The following is a 21,367-nucleotide window of genomic DNA, read 5'->3' on the forward strand; positions in this document are numbered from 1 at the left end:
ACATTATTCTACCTACACTCCATCTATGCTCGTGCATAATAAGAGGTATATTGAAAATAATGAGACATTTCCTTGAAGGGAAAAAGAAAATCACCTCTTCTTGAGTAGGCTGTATAGATGTTTGCAGACTTAATCTCCTGTAATGCACTGGAATTCATTCATCCGATCACAGCTGTCATTCAAAATAGTCACAGCAGAAGGTCACAGTTATATTTTAATATATACTCTTTAAAAAGAACCATTTTAGTTCTCTGAATTTTCCTTTTGTATACTCACCAATGAAAGGAATTGCTCATTCTTTGAGGGTAAGTTTATTATTTAGAAAGATCTGAAATGCTGGATTAAGCTATGTAATACCCCTTGTATCTCTAGAGGAGGGATTAAAAAAATCTACATGCCTTATAATTGTCTTTGAAATGGATTTCAAAGGAGAACTTCTGAAAGATTTTGAAGAATGGTCATCAGAATAATTATATCAGATTGAAAAATGAGTACTTTGTAGTATAGTAGGGATGTGACTATCAAAATCTGCTTTGTTTGCTAATTACTTTGTATTTCTATGAAAGGAGATGTCACTAGTACTTCAAGAGAAGCATGTTCTTAGTAAAAAGTAAAGAAAATTCTTACGTGGAAAGTTGTTTCAAATGAAATCACTGGGAATTGCTTAATTTTTAACTTTTGTTTTAATGATTAATTGTGGAAGCCATATGCTATCAAATAATTTCTTAATGTCCATTGTCTCTTTATGATGAATCATCCAAGTAGTTGATTTATAGACAATCCCCAAACTAGATGATTGGTTTAAAAAGTCCTTAATCATTGTATTTGACACAGAACATCTTTGATGTCTCCTTTATCTTATCAGTAATCTGTGGTGTTCAAGAACCTAAAAATGAATTAGGAGAGATTATCAGTTATGCTATGTTTAGATTTTTTTCTTGGAGAATGGCAGGAAGTATGGTGGAATAAAATGATTCAAACTTTATTCCAAGAGATTTGTTCTTTGTAGACATCACTTAAAGGACAAATGCACATGCCTGGCCACTGAGTATACTTTAATTGCCAAGATCTCAGAATGGAACTACCTGCCACACTCCATATTTATTTATTGCGTATCAGAATTTTTAGCTGAGGCTTTCAATCCTTTTTCAGGGTAGAGTTTAAATATTTTATTTATTGGGCAATTAAGTGACTTTAGTATTAAATAGCCCCTGCTCCCTCACTTCCTCAGACTCTCTCATTCTCTTTCCTCCCACGTATATATCCCAGAGATGCTCACTAAGTTTATTTATGCTTCCTTACTTAAATGAATGAAGCACTGCTTAAGGTTCATTCTGTGCCTCCGTCTACTCATAACTTGCCAGCTTTTTTCTGTAGGTGGCAGTCATGTCTGAAAGGAGGATATAGTTAATGGTTCCAGAAAAATCTGCATAAAAGGGGTTTGGAGAAATCCAAGCCTGAACTTTCCTGGTCTTCCAATTTATTCTGTTCGCCCTTTCCAACAATATTTCGGATTATTCAATTTGGCCTTTTGCTTTCAGGATTTAAACGAGAAACATTGTTTGTGGTATAATTCTGGCTTAGAGAAGTGTTCTGCTTGCCACATACTTTATACCACACACATCTAAGGAAGCAAGTAGGAGCTGTTACACACAGTCCAAAATGATTCGCCACTCATGAAAAATACTCTTATGTACTTTCTGATGCATTAAAAAGGTGTAAATTGTTGACCAAAATCTGTTTAAAAATATTGTTTCAGGAATATGCCCACTGCAGTCAGGCAGTTCCCTTGTACTGATGTGTTCTTTATTTTGTATGCCAAGCAATGGTATTCCAGAGCTTAAAGGGGGTTTAAAATTGGGTGCTAGGTAAACATAACATAAGGAGGCTATCATCACATGTGCCCAGACAATTCCCCATGATATCTTCACAAACAAGACTATATTAGAAGACTATATTAGACTATATTCTGCTCATATAAAACCATCTCATACTCATCTCCAGGAGCTTCCCCTGCCCTCATCCACTGGCAAATGGTTTCATAAATCTAACATAGTTAATCATGCCAAAGCTCATCAGAGGTGTGCTTTCTTCCTCCTAGACTTTAAGCAGGTCATTTTCTTTGAACACTTTGCACATAGCTGTGTAATCCATCACTTTTCCTAAAATTTCAGCCCAAGAATAGAAAAAAAGAATAGGACTGTTGGAAATCATGCATGTCTTCCCCCTTAAATTGGATGGATGGAAAGAACACAGGAAGTAGAAATAATCTAAGTATTTGAATGCTGTTTATTATGCAACTACTGGCATATTCAGCCACAAAAATTCTAAAGACTCCTGAGACTGCTGGAAGACCTGTCAGGGTCTGTGGGACTGCTTGCAAAAAGGACAAAGGAACTGCTCTTCAGAGGGGCTAGAGACTGCATTAGGAGCTGGTGGCAGGATATTATAGGACTGCATTATTTTATCCTTGGGGCTAGTGAAGAAGCATTAAATGAAATGTTATGCTTGTATATTATGATCACACTAGGGGTGTTTAGACTCTGAAATTTAGGTAGGCAAACAGAGAGAGAAAGGGAAGATAAGATGGATAGATAGATAGATAGATAGATAGATAGATAGATAGACAGATAGATAGATAAGGTGGAGCACAGGCATACAAGGGCATCTTACTTATTTATAACCTGCCTCTGTGCACCACTGGAGGTGAAAATCACTATTGGCCTGTTTTATTGTTAGACTTGTGCTGCCAATAAATCCTACTCAAATGTTACCTCTGGAGTCCTCCCTGTCTTTCATAGAGTCAGTCACTCCTCTTTCATCCCAGGGCATTTTGTAGATTTCTCTTTTATACCAATCCATGCTACATATTGTCTTCCAGTAAAATATAAACACATTTATTAAAAGTTAAATCATGCATTACTGAGATATGTACCCCTAAAATTGGCTCCTGAAAAAAAAAGATTGAATCTTTTATGGAACAGAGATTGCTGGTCAAGTTTGAAAACACAAAACTCCCCCCTTCCCCACCTTCTGGACCTTTGTTATCAATAAAAGATATAGAAAGTCTGGTTCATGGAGATAGGAGCGATTCTAATCCTATACTTCTCTTTTCAACATATTAAGAACTTATACTGCCAACTATGTGAGAGCTTCTTTCAGAACATGGAAGGTTGCCACTTCCTCCCTCCAGAGAGCCAGTGGGTACTTACAGTGGTTTGAATGGGAATGCCCCCCATAAGCTCATAGATTTGAATGGTTGATCACCAGGGAGTGACAATATTAGGTGTGGTCATAGGTGTAAGCCTATTGGAGGAAGTGTGTTACTGGGGGGCAAAGGGGGTGCTTTGGAGTTTCTGAACCTTAATCCAGGCTAAGTGTCATGCTCTCTTCCTCCTACCTGCCAATCCAGATGTAGCCAATCCAGCACTGTGTCTACTTGTGTGCCACCATGCTTCATAGCATGATCACAAGATTAAACCTCCGAACCTCTGAAGATAACCACTAACAGAATGTCAGAATCAGAATTGAGTGAAATCTCTTCACCAAAGAAGCAAGGACACATTCAGCACTGGTCAGCTGCCCTGAAGTGGACACCAGCCACAGGACCAGCATGAGTCCATGAGGGCCACAATGTTCACCCAGAGACCCACATGCCATCTCAGAGATGAATATGGAGGATGGGATTCTAAGAAGCTGAGCACTTGTCCAAAGAGAGTTTTTAACATGAGAGCAGATTGGTTGGTTTTGTACTGACTCAGTTCTTTCTCTCCAGACACTGCTACTTGACCTGGTAGCAATGGTTTGGGAGATGATTGGTCATTGAGAGATCAATTTCAGTATATAATAGACACTCAATTTGAACACTTAAATGTAGTACAAATGAATCTGCATCCACACTATGCTTCCAACATGTGAATTTCTATAACTGTGGAACTTTTAAACCTCACCAGTACATCCTGAATGCTTAGAAGAACATCTGTGATATAGCTAGCATCTCATACCAAATTTGAGTGAAGTGGGTGGATTTACTGATGCTAAAATCAAGAGTGGTCATTCACACTGCCTTTCTTAATATGTGGAAATGTAACCTTCCTTCTCTTAAGTTGTTTACTGAAAGAGTTAAGGGGTTCAGTACATTTTAGCATCTACCATGTCTGTGATACAATGAGTACAATAAAAAGAAATCCATTTCTGCACTTATTCAAACACTGGGAATTTATTCTGTGTGTACGAGGTGTGCACATCTCACCTTCAAAGACCTAACATTCTCAAAAGGAAGAGGGAACATGTACATGAACAACTATCATACAAAGTAGAATGGAGGTATTGTTATAAGAAAAGAATGATAAAGGAATAAATAAAAAATACAGACTGGATGAAATACACTGGCACTTACAGAGTTAAGGGGAAAGGAGGGAAAGTGGAGTTCCTGTTGCCTCCTGTGGCTTTACTGATTCCTGTTAGCTCCTGTGGCATCTAGACTATTATCCCAGCAACCCTAATCAATGAATACATAAGCTCCCTTTCAAAGCTTGGTCTGAATAGTCTTGTGGACAATCCAGATGCAGATATGGTGAGAGGATAGTGGTGGAGATGGAGTGAGAGGAGGTTTCTGTCTGCTCTTCTGATGGATGAGGTTATAAAGCAATCAAAAGCCCTTGTAAAGTGCTTAGACTGAGGTGTCATGTATTGAAGTTTATGTTTATTTCAAACACAGGACTGGGACATTTCACTTAAGAAATCTAAAAGATCTAGAACATCCCTTTGGGAGTAAGAAATGTGTCTATTCTTAGAAGCTTTGTTTTAGATATATTGAAAATGTTTCTTAGATAGTTAATAAATTTCTACAAACCAAGTAGGGACTGGTAGAACATCAAGGTTAAGCAAGAAGCTACAGTATTAGAAGCTGACTTCCTTATCATTATTCAAGCCCGTATGTCAAGATTCAAATGTTTATAGGTGTGGTTTTTCTGGGTTCCACAAAGACAGACATTCAAGTTAGCTCCAGGTAAAAAGCGCAGTGCCTTTCTCTCATGTATAATAACTGTGGACCCACTGACCATCTTGGATTCTTTGTTGTTGTAGTTATCTATCAACCCAGGGCAGGACTCATGTCTGATTAGTAGTTGTATCCTCTAGGTCAAGCTGGGTTTTTTTTTAATCAGTGAGGGAATATTTATTCACGTGGATTCAGCTTTAGTTTTCAAAGAAGGTGCGGACTGGCTGGCCTTTCCTTGTAGCTGATGCTCTCTAATTCATTGCTCATTGAAAATTTGAAAAGTGTGTCCTCAGAATGCTTGAGGGCTAAGGAGAAGGAGGAGGTACACTGTGGTTCTCATACATTGTTGCCTGCTTTCCAGGATTAGTCTCAGGGTTTGTACCACACTGCACCCAGGGAGCTGCTATTAGTTCTGTCATGCTCGTATCAGGAAGGGAAACAATTAGAGCTGAAGGCATTCCTCACTTTTTCTCAAAGAATGGAAAAAGCTGTGGAATATGGTCAGTGAGAAGGTTGGGGGCATTTGCATCAGAGATACAGATACAGAGATATGGGGTCAGAACAGGCACTGGACGTGACTCTGACACGAGGTTATTTTATCTGCCAAGATCTCAGGTTTGAAGAGACCTTTTTTTTGTATTGCATAGCAGCATTAGTTTAAACTGCTTGCTTTTTAGTACCAAACAGCTGAGAAAGATGAATAATCTTTGGGCAAGAAGTTGTAAAGCCGGTATTTCTACTGCAACAGTACATATAGCACTGTTGTAAGAATAGCATAGCAGTTAAATGTACCCTAATGTCATTGCTAATCTGTCTCAAAGTCAAAACCACAACCTATTCATTCTTTACAAGCCAAGAGATAAAACCTCACAACTGTGTCTTTAGAGTAAGAATCCTTATAAATCCGGCATGATGGTGTCACTATCTCTCCTTTTACTTTGAGATAAAGAAAGCAGTGGGATTTCTTTGCTTTCGGTGTGCTCTTTTATTATAATTTTCCCACATGGCAAGCCTTTTTGAAAACTGCTGTTAACATTTTTTATCTTTCAATTATAATGGCAATGTTTTAAAAAAATTTCCCAAATGTTCCACATTATTGGTCATTAGAGAAATGCAAATTAAAAGTGCAATAAAGCATAACTTTTAGGATGGTAAAATTAAAAAAAAATGATAACACCATGTGCTGGGGCAAATAGACTATACCTGTACTGGTGATGGGAATGTGTGTTGGTATAGCCAGCCCCTCTGGAAATTAATTTGACGGTTTCTAAATCTAAATAGGCACTGATTTATGACCAAGCAATAGGAGTTTTAAGCATTTATCATAGAGGAGAGAATATTTTGTGTGATACAAAAAAATGAGTTTATGTTGTTCAGTTTTAAAAGCTGAAAACCACACAAATTTTCATTTAAACAAACTGGTATATCCATATCATGGACTAATAGTACACAACACTAAAAAGGAAATGCAAGAAAGCATGCAAGCAAGCAAGCAAGCAAGCAAGAAAGAAAGACTATTAACAGGTCAAATACTGTGTGATCCTATCTTATATAGTATGTTTCCACAGAAAATACGTACAGATAGGGAACAAATTAATAATTCCTGGCTGATGGGGGAGGGAGGGCTAGCTAAGATCAATGTGATCTCAGAGAAGTTGTTTTGGAGAATTTTTTAGTGGTGGACAGGTTGATCTGTGATCTGATATGGTTGTGGTTACTGAAACCTGTATATAAGATCCTTCTGTCTGTTTCTCTTTCTGTCCTCTTCTACATGCTCTGTACGTGCATGTGTGAGTGTGTGTATGTGTGTGTATGTGTGTGTTACACACACAAGTTAAGGTAAAAGATGCAAAAATGCAATACTATGTTTAGCTTAGATAATAGTGGTATAAGAATGTCAATATCCTGGATTTGACATTATGTTAAGTCATAGAAAATGTCACCATTGAGAAAGCTGTATGTAGTGTTCAAAGGATGCTATATGCTTCTGAAATTTCCTTCATGTTTATAATCATTTAAGAATATGCTTACCATCCCCTCAAGGCTCTATATAACAATTGTGATATTTAACCATAGGCTTTATGACAAGCAGAAAGATTGGAATTGAGGAAGAAGTCACTCCCCCTGTCCTTTTTTCTACACATGTTTTGAAAAGGATAAGAAAACCAGAGTACTTGGTACCCTGGCAATCATTGACAAAGACCTTCTAACATGGGAGGCTTGGGTGAATCCTATCATTCATTTCCTTAGAAGCTTCCAGGGTGCTTTGGCATCTACCAAGAGGGAGTTGTCAGCTTCCTCCTCTCACTGAAGACCCATAACACAATTTAGACCTAATGTTTTCTTTCTCGTCTTACATTCCTTTGTGAAAATCTACAGCTTGACATCACAAGTAAAGTCATCTTCAACCCTCAAATTGGTCACATGATAGTGTCAGCTTAACACATTTGGCAGCTTCTTTCTGCTGTCAGCCTGAAGAGGTGAACCCTTCATATGGCCATTGAACTCTGCCTCCTCCACCAGTCTACTAAAAGTGCTCTTCCCCTTTCTTGTCTGACCACAGGCACCTTGTCCTCGATACTGTCCCCTTACCATATGGCTTAGAACATGCTACCCTTTTTGCTGGATCCCTTCTCCCTTCCAACTCATATTCTACTATTACATCACAGTTCCATGCTTGATTGTCAGAAAAATCTTCCCTAGTTCATTTCAGTTGAACATTTCCACAAATGTTCCAATAGAACCATGTTAATATTTTCTAAAATGCAAATCTTTGATTAGAACCATATATTGCTTGTTTGATGAAAGGCTAACTAACTTTCTAGAAAACACAGCATGTATAGATGCTTTAATATATACATACATACATACACACACACATACACACACACACACACACACACACACATATCAAGAAAGCAAATGTAGATTACAGAAAATTAAGAACTCCTGAGAGGCAGGGGCTCCAAGGAAGGAGGAATAGCCACATATTGTATGTTTTTTCAAGTGTTTGAATCATCTTTATTTCAAACCAATGTTTGAAACCCAGAAGTATTTAGGAATTATTTTGAGATAACTGTGTGAGTAGAATAGAAATATTCTTTGAACATTGCCCTTGTGTTGTTAGCCCCACGTTTCTATATAGATAATGAGTTCTTATGTAGAGTAATATCTATGTTCTAATCTTAACACACAGTACTCACTCTCATAGACCTCTATGAATTTTCTCTGCTTTCCAATAGCAATTTTCCCTGTCTTCTTTGAACACTGTAGCACTCAGACATCTATTTTTTGAGTATACTTGACTGTTTTTTACTATTTAATGGGTTTATTTGTTATGGATGTCAAAATCACTCTTTCCTTTCCAGATTTTGGTCATGTTGATTTTCTCCCCTCACAATAGAGCACAAACCAAGATCGCGTATAACATAAATTGATTTAAAAATCTGAGGCTCAGTGAAGCAGTGTTAGGAATTGTTACTGTTTCCCCAGAAAGAAAAGCTTAAAAAGAATTGGAGGAAAAAACCATAAATCTTAAAGGACCAATAATTGATTGTGACTTTTGAAAGCCAAACATAAAAGGAAATGAAAAAAGAAACATCAAGTGTAGTAGATACATCCTTCTTTTCCCTACATCCATTTATAAACTTTGATTCTGGTTCACCTCGTGGTTCTGCTAAGGAGACAGTATTCTGCTTTTCCTGTGTGTCCAATCCTTCATAAATGTTTCAGAAGTCTGTAAATTTAGGTAGGAAACTGTTGGGAATTTCTGTGCCCCTAAATGCTAGAGATTGATGCAATTTAATTAACCTCTTTAAAAATATTGATTATCCAGTATGCGTTGGATTTCTACTAGGAACTAGAGCATCAAAGGTGAAAAAAGAAATTGTGTTTGCAGTGAAAGATCTTGAGTTAAGCGAGTTAAATAGAGATCCACAAGTTTATTCTTAGGAAGGAAACTGTGAAAATGGAGCAAGAACAAAGTACTATGGGAGCACAGAAGCCAGTGGAACCCTTCTCACAGTGGGGCTCATAATTTAGCTCATAGGAGCTAGATTATGTGTAAGGACGTTGTAGCTGGTCCTCCTGCATCCATCTGCCTCACTCACAATGTGTGACAAAGATATAATTGGGTGAGACTGATCCTCACTTGGATGGAGTGCTATCCTACTAAAATTGTTAGTAGCAAGCTAACGAAGAAGCATTTGTCTATCTATAATAAACCTATGAAAGAAATCTCATTCTCTGTTAGTTCAAGCTATCCAGATCTAAGCCAATTTGCTCTCAATATTCCAATATTTCCTTGGGTACTTGCATGGTCCAATCAGAGTAGTCTTCAAGGCTTTTGCTCATTGGTTATGGGTCCATGCTTTATCCATTTGTTTGTTTAATCTATCTATTTATTTGTCTATCACTGGTCATGAGTTAAGAAGCATGTGGCTCTAATTTGTGCAGCAGAGATCTACCTTATGGCCACAACAAGGGCCTGGAATAGGATAATCCAGAAAGGTCAGAAAGTGGAGAGATTGACAGATGCCATGATTAAGACATTTGACAGACTGTACTAAAGACTGTCCTTTCTCTAATTGCTCTATATAAGACCCAAGATAGTTCTTTACCATTACAGATAGTTTTTTGTTGCACTTTCAATTAATATATTATTAGAAAGCATCCTGAATGTAGAAGGTATTTTAAAATGAGAAAGATATCAATAGCTAGAAGATGAAGGAATGAAGGGAGAAACATAGTCCAAATAGTAGAAAATGTTTGGCCAGAGATATTTAAAAACTGTTCTCTCTCTCTCTCTCTCTCTCTCTCTCTCCCTCTCTCTCTATCTTTCTCCCTCTCTCTCTTCCTACCCCCTCTGTGTCTGTAAGGTGTGTTTAAAGAAGTTTTTTTTTTTAATGTGGGACATCTGCACTGGAAGACATCCTATTCTTATAACTTATTTCTAACTGTTAAAGACTGGGAAAAAAAGACTTTGCTTCTAACTGAAGAAGCTAATGAAAAGCAGGGCTCATAAAACTACTGTTTATACAGTGGCAACATATACTGAATACCTAATTGTTACATTTGCAGAGAATATTGCTGATTTTTGTTCCCATGATTTTTAAAAAAAATGTTATCATTGAGAACGGATAAAAGATTTTTAAAATGGAATTTATAATAAAGTACCCATTTCGAAAAACCTATTTTATTTATATTCACTATGTACATTGTTAGTGTAACTAGGATGTATCTAAAGGTTTTTCCATTTTAAAGCCATAATGATCACTGTTGAAGGAAAGACAAGTGCTTAATTACTCTCCAGTTAGAGTTTGCAACTCTCTTGTGTGTTTTCTTAGTTTGCTGATATTTAAAAGAATATCAAAGCAAATGTAAATGGGAAATCTTATAACCATATTAGATGCATATACTTCTAAAGGCTAATTTATGTATAATTTATAAATTATTCTAACAAGCCACAGTTCCCATTTTAAAGATGCCTATAATCTTACTGAGAATATAGGATGTGAGCATGTTGAAATATATCTTAATCAAAAGTAGTATGTATCGTGCATGGGACATCTTGGAAATTATTCTTCTGTAGAAGAAATGGTAAGAAGAAAAATATGGAAACAGGAAATTCAATTTTCAGATGCAGAAGCTCTTATACCTGGATAGAAAGAGGGTCCCAAATAAGCAAAGATTCCATATAGATAATTTTATAAAGGACAGTGCTAGGGAATGCATGCAGGAACTCTGAGTCTTCTCCATCTGGACATTAGCTTCCAGTGTCAACCCAAAAGCCACAGGATTTTAAAGGCTAAGTTAAGAGGGCCTGTTCAGGTTCATTTCTTGTTTCAGTGTGTATCTTTACTGGAATTCCCCTCACAAATGCTCTCAGAATGCAAGATGTATATGGAAATGGGCTGGGCCTAGGGGTCAGATACTTCCGGCAGTATTAATGCTTGTTTTACAACCAGGACAATCTGAAGTTGATCCCCAGAATCTGAGTAAAAGACAGTGTTGAAAAGAGTTGGCATGAGTTTGTAATTCCAGTGCTGGAAATGCAGAGACAGGTATATCCCTTGGGCTTGCTGGTCAGTAAGCATAGCCTGAGCAAGTTCATGTCAAAATAAAAGTAGATGGTGCCTGAAGAAAGATACCCAAGGTGGTCATCAGACTTCTACATTCGGCATATGGATCTGCATGTGTTCACACACACACACGTATGAACAATAAATACAAACTGCATGTGGACATGCTTTTATTTTAAGCTATCTACTAGAGTTTGCACATTTGTATCATCCAAAACTGATGTAAATGTTTAATTGCTATTGCAAGAGTACGTAGAGACCAAGGGTCGTTAAGGTAATTTGGCCACTGCTGCTCTACCATCACTGGTGAGATCAAAGACATTATTCAGTGGGGAGTTGATCTATCTCTTACTCTTGTCCTTGTTTTCACTCATTGATACTGAATTTCTCAGTGATCCAATCATTCTATACTCGTTATGAACTATCAATTTTCCATTATTTTATCATAGCAACAAAAGTAGACCAAGAAACCATCTTTGAAATTCATATGAAAATTAGGAATGTGACTAAATAGAAAGAGGAAACAAGGTCTAGGTCACTTCTCATCCCAGTCTGCAGTGTACATATTGACTCAGGTATTTTGTGTATTTGCATATTTGTGTATTCACTTATGCCATTGTCACTCCAAGACAAACTAAAAGGATGACCGGCATCAAATCTCAGCTCATGCTCATTGGTGAATAATGTTTTGCTTTAGTCTTGGAATTTTATGACAGCTGTGAAATCAATAATATTTCTACACAAAGAAAAATGAAGATGAAACAAATGCAATCAAACTGATTGGAGTTGCAAGGAAAATGAATATCCAGCAATTATAAAAACTAAATTAAGCTGGTATTTGTGTTTGTGTATATGTATACATGTACAGATATGTGTGAGGAGATGGGAGAGAAAGAGACATAAACAAGGTAGCTATCGCCATACATAACATATTCTGAGAATTTCATTTTTATCCATTTATGGAAAAACCATATCCCTTCAGATTTAACAGTCACTGCATTTTAAAAAGCTAAAAGAAAAGATTATTAAGCAGCTTGCTTATTTAATCAAAGTCTATTAACATTCCAAAAAAGTTAAGTTGGGATGAAATCAGATTTATTTTTATACTTATTAATAATTCTCCTGCTGACACAAGATTAGTTGCCAGCATTCAAATCCATGAATTATTTTTTTGCATTGTAAATGATTATTTTTGGTATATTTAGAACAAAGAAAAAAGCTGTCCAATTATACCCAACTTAGGAAAAATTAATGACAGATAAATGGAGTTTAATTTTTTAAATGATCTATCTTAAGACTCAGCTATACTACTAAGGCATATACCCAAAGGATACTGCATCCTTCCACAAGGACACTGCTCAGCTATGTTCAATGTGTCTTTATTCATAGTAGCCAGAAACTAAAAACAACTTAGCTGTCCCTCAATAAAAGAATTGATAAAGAAAATGTGGCACTTTACACAATAAAGCTGTTTTTTTAAAAAAAGGCATAACGAAATTTGTAGGCAAATAATAGAACTAGAAAAAAAATCATCTTGAGTGAGGTAATCCAGATCCAGAAAGGCAAATATTGTATGTACTCACTTATAAGTAGATACTAGCTGTTAAGTAAATGCTAATCAAGCTACAATCCATATACACAGAGAAGTTAGGTAAAGAGGAAAGCTCTACAGGGACACATAAATCTCCTGTGGATGGGGAAGTAGAATAGATTTTGAAGGTGGACAGAAAGGAACAGGTGTGGGGGATGAACAGATGGAGAGAGTATGGGGAGAGATGACTGGAATTGGGGGCATTTGGATGGAGGGTGTATAAATCTAGTGGGGTGGAAACTTCCTGAAATCCAAGAGGGTGATTCTCATGAGAACTCTGACTAATGGGGGATACAGAGTCTGAACTGGCCATTTGTAGCTAGTCAAGGTTTCCAGTCAAGGGACTGTTGAGGTTTGGGCTAAGGAGGTCCCATGGAGATCCCTAAATAACCCAGGCTGATGCTAGGGCAACAGGTTGCTCTCTGCAGACTGACAGCCAGACTCCATTGTCAAGGACAACATCCATAAAGCACACTGAAAGTAGAGAGTTCGAGCTGGTGCTGGCTTGGAGCCTTCACCCCATGGTGCAAAGGTAGCCTGCAGGCTACAGAAAGAGAAACCTGGACACCAAAACAGCCACAAAAACCTTCCACCTATACTCTGTTCTGCCTGCAAGATGTGCTGAGGCATTTGTGGTGGAGAACTTGTGGAAGTGATCAATGTCTGGTTTAACTTGAGCCCCACTCCAAAAAAGAGAGCTCATGCCCTCTACTGGCTAGATGTCCAGTAACTGAACACTTGATAGCCCACAGATCTAGGGTACAACCAAACATAACGGAAGAAAATTGATGAAATAATTCATAAAGATATTCTGCTGTACTTGTACATCTGTGCTGTGTCTAGTCATCATCAGAGAGGTGTCCTCTTGGAGCAGATATTATGCAAAGGGAGTCCAAGTTGGAGGTTTCCGTTGGTTCCCTTCTCTTAGAATCCAGGGAACCCCAAGGAAGAGGGGGAGGAAAGACCACAGAAATCAGAGGGGTCAATCATACCAGAAGAACTGGCCCACTGCATCAAACAAGCAGGGCTTGCATGGGTTCCGTGGGTCAGAAAAGACAAGCAAAGAGCTAACATAAGTCTGCACAAGGTTCTCCCAGTGCATGTTAAGGCTGTTTGCTTGGTATTTTTGTGGGATTCCTAACAGTAAAAGCAAGTATGTCTCTGAATCTTTTGGCCTGTTCTTAAGACTTTCTTCCTTCTATTGAGTTGCCTTGTCCAATTTTGATATGAGCATTTTTCTTATTGAATAGATAAAGGCCTTGACTTATTATATGTCATTTTGTCCTATTTGGCTGTTGTCACTTGCTAGTTTTTGAAGAGGAGGAGTGGATCTGAAAGAGAGAGGAGATGAGGAAGAGCTAGGATGGGTGGAGGGAGGGGAAATTGCATTGTGAGATGTATTATATGAGAGAAGAATCTATTTTCAACTAAAAAAAATTAAAATTAATAAAGAAAAGTAAACCCATCATGTAGTATACAGATTTCCAAGAAACTTGAAGTGGGCTACATCTAGAAAGTTGAGAAGAACCTTTATTACCTGGACACTGGTCAGAGTTGTGTACTGGTAAGCCTTGACTACCAGGTAATTAGCTTCTAAGTCTATGAGTCCAAGGATCATATACTTCCACCATCTTCGTCGTAAAATTGCCAGAAGGTTTTCTTCTCCTGTACAAACAAAAAAAAATGGCTGAAGTTTGATATATAAAATATTACATATTTAGAATTCTAAAATATTGTTGCGTTATGTACCTACATATCCATTTTTTTACCACATACTTACCCAATATTTTAGTGAGTTAATCTATCGAAGACTTTCATGCATTACTTAGGAAATAGTCTTCATGGCCACTTTCAGGGCTTCAAATTAGTTTCTATACCAGAGTAAGACTGGCCAGGTCATTGTTTACCATGGATTTTTTACAGATATGTGAAAGAATAATTTAATTGTGTCATCAGAAAAGTGAAAACATGTACAAGAAAGGTTGCATTGCACAAAAACTCAAAGCATGATAAATTTTAAGCATCTGCTAAAACAATACAGATTTTAAAAAAAAGCAGCTAATTGGAAATAGATTTGTGTGTGGCAGTAGGTCTGTAGTAAGACTCCAAGATAGTATCCAGAAGATTCTTTTGCTTGACTACCCATGTGTAATCTAGAGATGTGTGAGTGATGTGTAGAGAGAAAGCTTTAGGATGGAGAAGATTGCCACTCAACCCTTGTTTCTGTGCTGCCAACAATTAATTTCATCACCTTATCTTATATTCAAAGCACATGAACAGACTTTAGACACTTTCATTCTTACTGTCATATCTATTCCAGGTTGAAATAAATCTTACTAATTAAAGTAGCCTTGTCATGATTACACACAGCTCTTTGAGTCCATCCTGGAAGTCTTCACAGACAATGTTGAACATTCAGAAGCTCTGAGTGAATAATGATATATATGACTTATTACATATAACAAGTTACTTCAAAATACAGATGTTTAATACAAGAAACATTTTATTGTGGTTTGGTTTTAAGGGGTTAAGAATGTAGATGCAACTTAGCCAGGCAAACTATTAGCTGTGGCAAGGATTCTTCTGAAGGACTGGAGAGGAGGAGGCTTCTTAATCAGCAAGCTCCCTCCTTTGGCTGTTGGAAGCTTCACCACAGGGGATTTTTCAGAGTACTGTCTCAAAGTCACAGTGGTGAGCTTTCTTCAGGAAATGGAAAGGGAGATTAGGTTTTATATAACCTCACCCCCAAAGTGACATTTCTACCCTATTCAATTCTCTAGAAACCTAAATCCAGTCTCACTGAAGGAGGATGAACTTATTAAGTATGTAAATACTAGGCGCCAGAAGTATTGGAGACTCTTTTTGAGGTTACCTGCCATTGGCTTAATCTGTTACTGATGTCCAAGGGCCTATCTCTTTTTGGGATAGACTTGGAGATTTGAAGACCTCATTTTTTTATGAGTGGCCTTTCCAAATTCATAGAGACTCATGGACACTAAGCTTTCAGGTTATCAGAGGCTACAAGAGTATATACATGGCTAGTTGACAACATAGAAAGGTACCTTGACCTTTGCCATAAATCTCACAGTTGAGGCTCCTATCATGCTAAAACTCCCTCTTAAAGGGCTATATGTTTTAACATATTGCCTCTTATTCATTTAACTATTATATTATCTATCTATCTATCTATCTATCTATCTATCTATCTATCTATCTACCTATCTACCAACTTATCTATTTGCCTACCCCTATTCCCAACCAGTCAATATACAGTTGCTTCTCTGTAGTTCTTTCAGGGGACTGAGACTTCTTACAAATTGCTTCTTCACTTCATTGAGGATTTGGGGTAGTAGCATTGATGCCTCACTCACATATGTACCTATTGTCAGTTAAATGTTTTGAAATGCCTGAAACAAAGAACAGAGAAAAGTGTGAAGATGTCAAGAGGCAGCTGTGTAATGTGAATAATTCTCTTGATTTTGCAATTGAGTCTAAGGCTGGAGGATGTGATCCCAGGGTTAGTCCACACAGCAGTCATCTGTTCAATGCCCTTGCACAGCACTTTCAGCTTCTTGTCTACACATTGTGTAAATCCACACTTACATCAAGATTTATTTTGTAACCTGTGACTCTCAATTGATTGAATAGGCCCACCAGCTGTGGAGCTAAAACCAAAAACCAAAAAACAAAAACAAACAAACAAACAAACAAAAAACAAAACCAAAAATCTAATGTCTCAGAAATTTTAATTGGTGTTTGGCAAGCAAGGGGAGGTCACTGTACTAATATTAAAATCTAGCACTTACAGTTTATTAATGGCCATTCTTAGAGTGACTAGAATGTCAAAAACACACAGCTGGAGCATCGAGAAGATTCTTTGGACCAGAGAATGGTCTGAACATTTGGCCCCAAGTACATATTTTGTTGTCTGAGTCTTTTTAGGTACTGTTCCCTCTTCTTGGGTACCTGTGGTAGTTTTAATGAGATTGGCTCCACAGTTCCAATCTATATTTACATGCCAGCTGATGAGATGCTGAGGAGGGGTTCGGAAATGTGGCCTTGGTGGAGGATTATGTCACCAGGGGTGTTTTAGAAACCCATAACAGCCCCAGTGTCTGTCTCTTTTACTCTCTCTGTCTGCTGCCTGTGGATCAGGATATAAAGAAGTTGTTAGTTACTGCCCAGCACTATGCCTGCCTGTAAGATGCCATGCTATTTGTCATGATAATAATCAATTAACCCTCTGAAACTGTAAGGAAGCTTCCAATTAAATATTTCCTTTGATAAGAGTTACTTTGGTCACAGTGTCTCTATCCAGCAATAAAACAGTGGGTAGGACAGAAGTTGTATCAGAGAGTAGCTTATTGCTGTGACAAACCTGATCATATTACTTGTTGTGGACTTTGGGACTTTGGACTATAAGTAGCCTTAGTTGGCCATACTAGAAGGAACATGAGCAGTGATACAGAAGACAACATGAACTGTGGGAACCCTGATCAAGAGGTTTTAGAGAGGAAAAATATTAGTAAATGGCCAAGAGATTGCTCTTATGATATTTTGGCAAAGAATGTGGCCTCTTTCTGTCCTTGTCCTAAAAACTTGCCAGAGACTAAGTTGAAGATGTTGAATTAGTGGTGTTGGCAGAGGAGATTTCAAGATATCTTAATATTGACTGTACATGTGGCTTTTAGTGATCACTCTTACATATATCTATAATGAAAACAAACAAACAAACAAAAACTATATAGGACAAAAAGAAATGCAAAATGCAGTTTGAAGAGAAAAGGGACACCAGAAAATGTAATCATGGAATCAAGTCCAGTGCATAAAAAGACAGAAAGTTTAAAGAAATTGTTCCATTCGAAATGGAACAAAGAGCATGGACAAGACCCCACACAGCTAAGCTTCCAACTTGTGAACTTGAATTAAAGGAAAGCTTAAGCAGTCATGCAACCATCAACAACAGAAAGCTGAGGCAAATGTAATTGAAAGAAAGGGCTAGCTCCAGTCGAAACTGGCAGCTTCAGCCAGATAGTTCTGGCTTTAGAGTCAAAGATACAAAAGAAGTAGAGGAGTTCTAAAATCTTCCCTTCAGTTAAAAGAAATCTCACTGAGGCCAAGCATGTGGCAGGGGAGTCATCGCCTGGAGGCAAGAGAGAGACCATTGCCTGATGCTGTGAAGGTAAAGCCTGGATTGATTATATTGAGACCCTAAGATATTGGAAATACCAGAGTTGTGAGATACCTGTCAAGGAAATCTGCACACTGGTTGTAGAACCATCCCAAGAGGGAGAAGTGTGCTGCTCTCAACAAAACTGAAAGGAGTTGGAGATACTAAGAGTGCTTTGACATGGGTCATGGAAATGCCTTGCCCTGTTGCTTTTTGGTTTTGATTTTGTTCAATATTTTATCACTATGCTTTCTTCCCTCCACTTTGGAATGGTAATGTATATCCCGGACCATTGAATCCTGGAAGTATGTAATTTGTTTTTTATTTTACTGAGTTACAGTTAAGAAATTGCCTTGAGTCTTAGAAGACAAATTGTGTTTTTGAAACAGTTTTAGGACTGAAAGACTATGGTGACTTCTGGAGTTGATCTATATGCATTTTCCAATATTTTATAGTTATAAATATATACATGGCTGGAATGCAATGGTTTGAATGAGATTGGTCCTCATTGGCACACATATTTGCATGTCAGTTGATGAGATTTCAGAGAAGGATTAAGAGGTGTGGCTTTGTTGGAGAATATATGGCACTGTATAGAGAAATGGGATTTATTAGGACTTACAGGCTGTGGTCAAGCTAAGACAGCAATGGCTGACCCTGAATGGAAGGTCCAGGAATCCAGTAGTTGTTTAGTCTACAAGGTTGATCATCTCAGCTGGCCTTTAGTGGTTTCAAATGCCCACACTAGGCTGATATGATTGTTCTCTCTCTGCCCCCAACCCCTTGCCTGTCCTGTTCATTAGGATGCAAGGCTCTCAGCTACTGCTTAGCACCACACTGTCTGCCTGCTGCCACCCTCCTTGCTATGATAAAACCCAAATGAATGGTCACAACTGTGAGGAACATTTTCATAATTAGTAATCATTAGAAGCATAAAGATACACCTTTAATCTGGATATTTGAGGTGGAAAATAAACCTTTAATTTGAAGCAGGAAGGTCTAACTTTAATTTGTACCACAACTCCTACTGGCAGCATATATAAAGGACCTGGAAAAAGGAAGATCTCTGTCTCTGTCTCTGTCTCTCTGTCTCTCTCTCTCCCTCTTTCTCTCTCTGTCTCTGCCTGCTTGCTCTCACTCTAACTATCAGGAGCTTTCCTTCAAAGGCACTACAGCTGTCTTCTTCAGGATTTCAGCATGTGCTAAAGACCAACTGAGACAACCAGCCTTGTAGACTGAACAACTACTGGCTTCCTGGACCTTCCATTCAGATACAGGCATTGCTATCTTAGCTCAACCACAGCCTGTAAGTCATTCTAATAGATCCCCTTTCTCTATATAGACAGATTCATTATAGAAGTTTTATATAAATTGTTACTCTAGAGAACCCTAACTAATAAACCCTCTGAAACTATAAGCAAGTCTCAAATCAATAGTTTATTTTATAAGAGTTGCCTTGATCATGGTGTGTCTTCAGAGCAATAGAACAATAAGTATTATTCCTCCAGTCTCCAAATGACCCAGACATACTTTTACCAGGAAGGCTGATACTCTTTCTGCTACTCACTGGGTTGAGACTCCCTGATATATGCTCTGTTAATAAACTGCTCAAGCCACATGCAGAACTTATCTTTACTTATCTCTATTACTCATTAGGTTTTCACAAATTGAACAAATTGGCGTTATCTTGGTCTTTATCTCCAGGACCCAACATTTCTTGACAAATAGTCAATAATAAACAATACATGAATAAAATTTACATTTATTAATAATCTCAGAAAGGATAAATAATACTAAACATTCTTGTTCCTTCCACTGCAATAGTTATCTAGTTAAGATTATGACATTGACAAGATTAATTTGGTGAGTATTTGACACATAATATACTAAATAGAGGCCATAAAATTGTTAATGGTGTATTTAACCGCAAAGCAGCAAATCTAAAGTTACAGATCATTGTCACTGCTATTTTACATGATGAACAATTGCCAAATTCAGAGCCTACAAGCCACATTTCAATACACGTTACTAAAAAATAGGATTAGAGTGATGTTGCTTATCCCACTAACCAAGAATACTTCCAAGTGATTCATTATATAGGCTCAGGTGAATGATAAGCTGTCTTGCTAGCCTGCTTGTAACAGTTTCAAGGAAATACACAGTGTAGATGTTTCTATAATGTTTCATTTGGTGATTCTGCAAACATTTAAGAGACTTGATAATTATCCAAGATGGACAGAGACTGCTTTATTTCTGATTGATCAAAAAAAAATTTAAGCCTTAAAAAAGAGCTCTTGAGGATTTATGTACCTGCCTCACAGTGCTGTACAATAGACCATTAAAACTTTAAAGTAATGGCTATATATATATTCTTGGAGTCCCTGTGTTAAAGTTCTCTCCAAATCTCATGAAACAGAGCCATTCATGGGAATATAATACTCTTATAATTGATGAATGTGAGTGTTTTAAAATCGCCTCTGGATTTCATTCTTATTAACTGTAAAGGTTAATAAAACCTATGAGCAGTGAACAGGCTCTTTGAAACCACAGTTTGGTATTTAAGTGTAGACTATTTGTCATTGTTTTGTTATCTGTATGATTAAATACAAATAAAAATATTGTTTAAGACAGTATTAATGCATCCTTTACCTTGTTTTAACAAAAATTAATGTTTTGCGGTGTTTGCTTCAGATCTTTTTTTGAGAAAGTATTACAAATGAAATTGAAATCCACCCTCTATCCTAGACAGATTCTATTTCAGAGCAGTGATTACATGGAATTTTCTTAAATATTGTTGAGATTTGGGAATTTTTAAGAAGGTTGCACATACCAAACATTCAACTAATGTCACAAGAGAGGGTATTTTTTTTTATAAAGCTATAGTCTTTCAGTGTTTTTGATCAGCTTAAATTTAGAAAAAAACAGGAGATGGCTTGGAACTGTGTTCCTAAGCTTTTTCATTAGCTTTTCTTTCAATGAAATATTATCTCCTCTTATGTAAAATTCTGAATACATATGAGATGCAACCTAACGAAACCCCCAGACTTGGATTAAAAGTCACACACACACACACACACACACACACACACACACACACACACACCTCATTACTTGTGACACTTGAAAAAAAAACTTCTCTCTAGAAAAAGTACTGTAGTTTATCCCTCAGGCTGCTATCCTCATGAAAATATCACTTACAATATAAGATCCTACTCACTAGCTAAAATCTTTAATGGTTAGGTTTACCAGGGATGGGTTGGGGATAAATGTTTTGATTTGAAATTATCCAGAGCAATCATAATGAAACTCTGTATTAATATAAATCTCTCAATTTTCCTGGGGTGAGCATGCTGAGAGGAAAATGTATTTGTCCTTTTTAATGACAAGACTATTTTCCTTTTCTTCATCCCATTTTGTGAAAAGTGCCCCTATTTGCCTTCTGGAGCTATCCTATAATTGGCTTTGATGTCTCTCGACATTAGGCAGATGAATCTGTCAGTTTTGTGAATTTTGTTTTGAACAAA

General features: G+C 37.2%; 1 protein-coding gene across 1 annotated transcript in view; it reads right to left on the reverse strand.

Annotated features, from left to right (window-relative positions):
- The window catches only part of Slc35f1 (solute carrier family 35 member F1), a 409,688-nt gene that overhangs the window by 65,538 nt on the left and 322,783 nt on the right, over nucleotides 1-21,367 (reverse strand). The window contains exon 3 of the mRNA XM_028772611.1: nucleotides 14,211-14,338. Coding sequence (XP_028628444.1) covers nucleotides 14,211-14,338 — 128 coding nt within the window. The remainder of the gene's footprint in view (nucleotides 1-14,210; nucleotides 14,339-21,367) is intronic.

The sequence above is a fragment of the Grammomys surdaster genome, unplaced genomic scaffold (assembly GCF_004785775.1).
Source record: "Grammomys surdaster isolate TR1022 unplaced genomic scaffold, NIH_TR_1.0 215, whole genome shotgun sequence".
Classification (NCBI taxonomy): Eukaryota; Metazoa; Chordata; class Mammalia; order Rodentia; family Muridae; genus Grammomys; species Grammomys surdaster.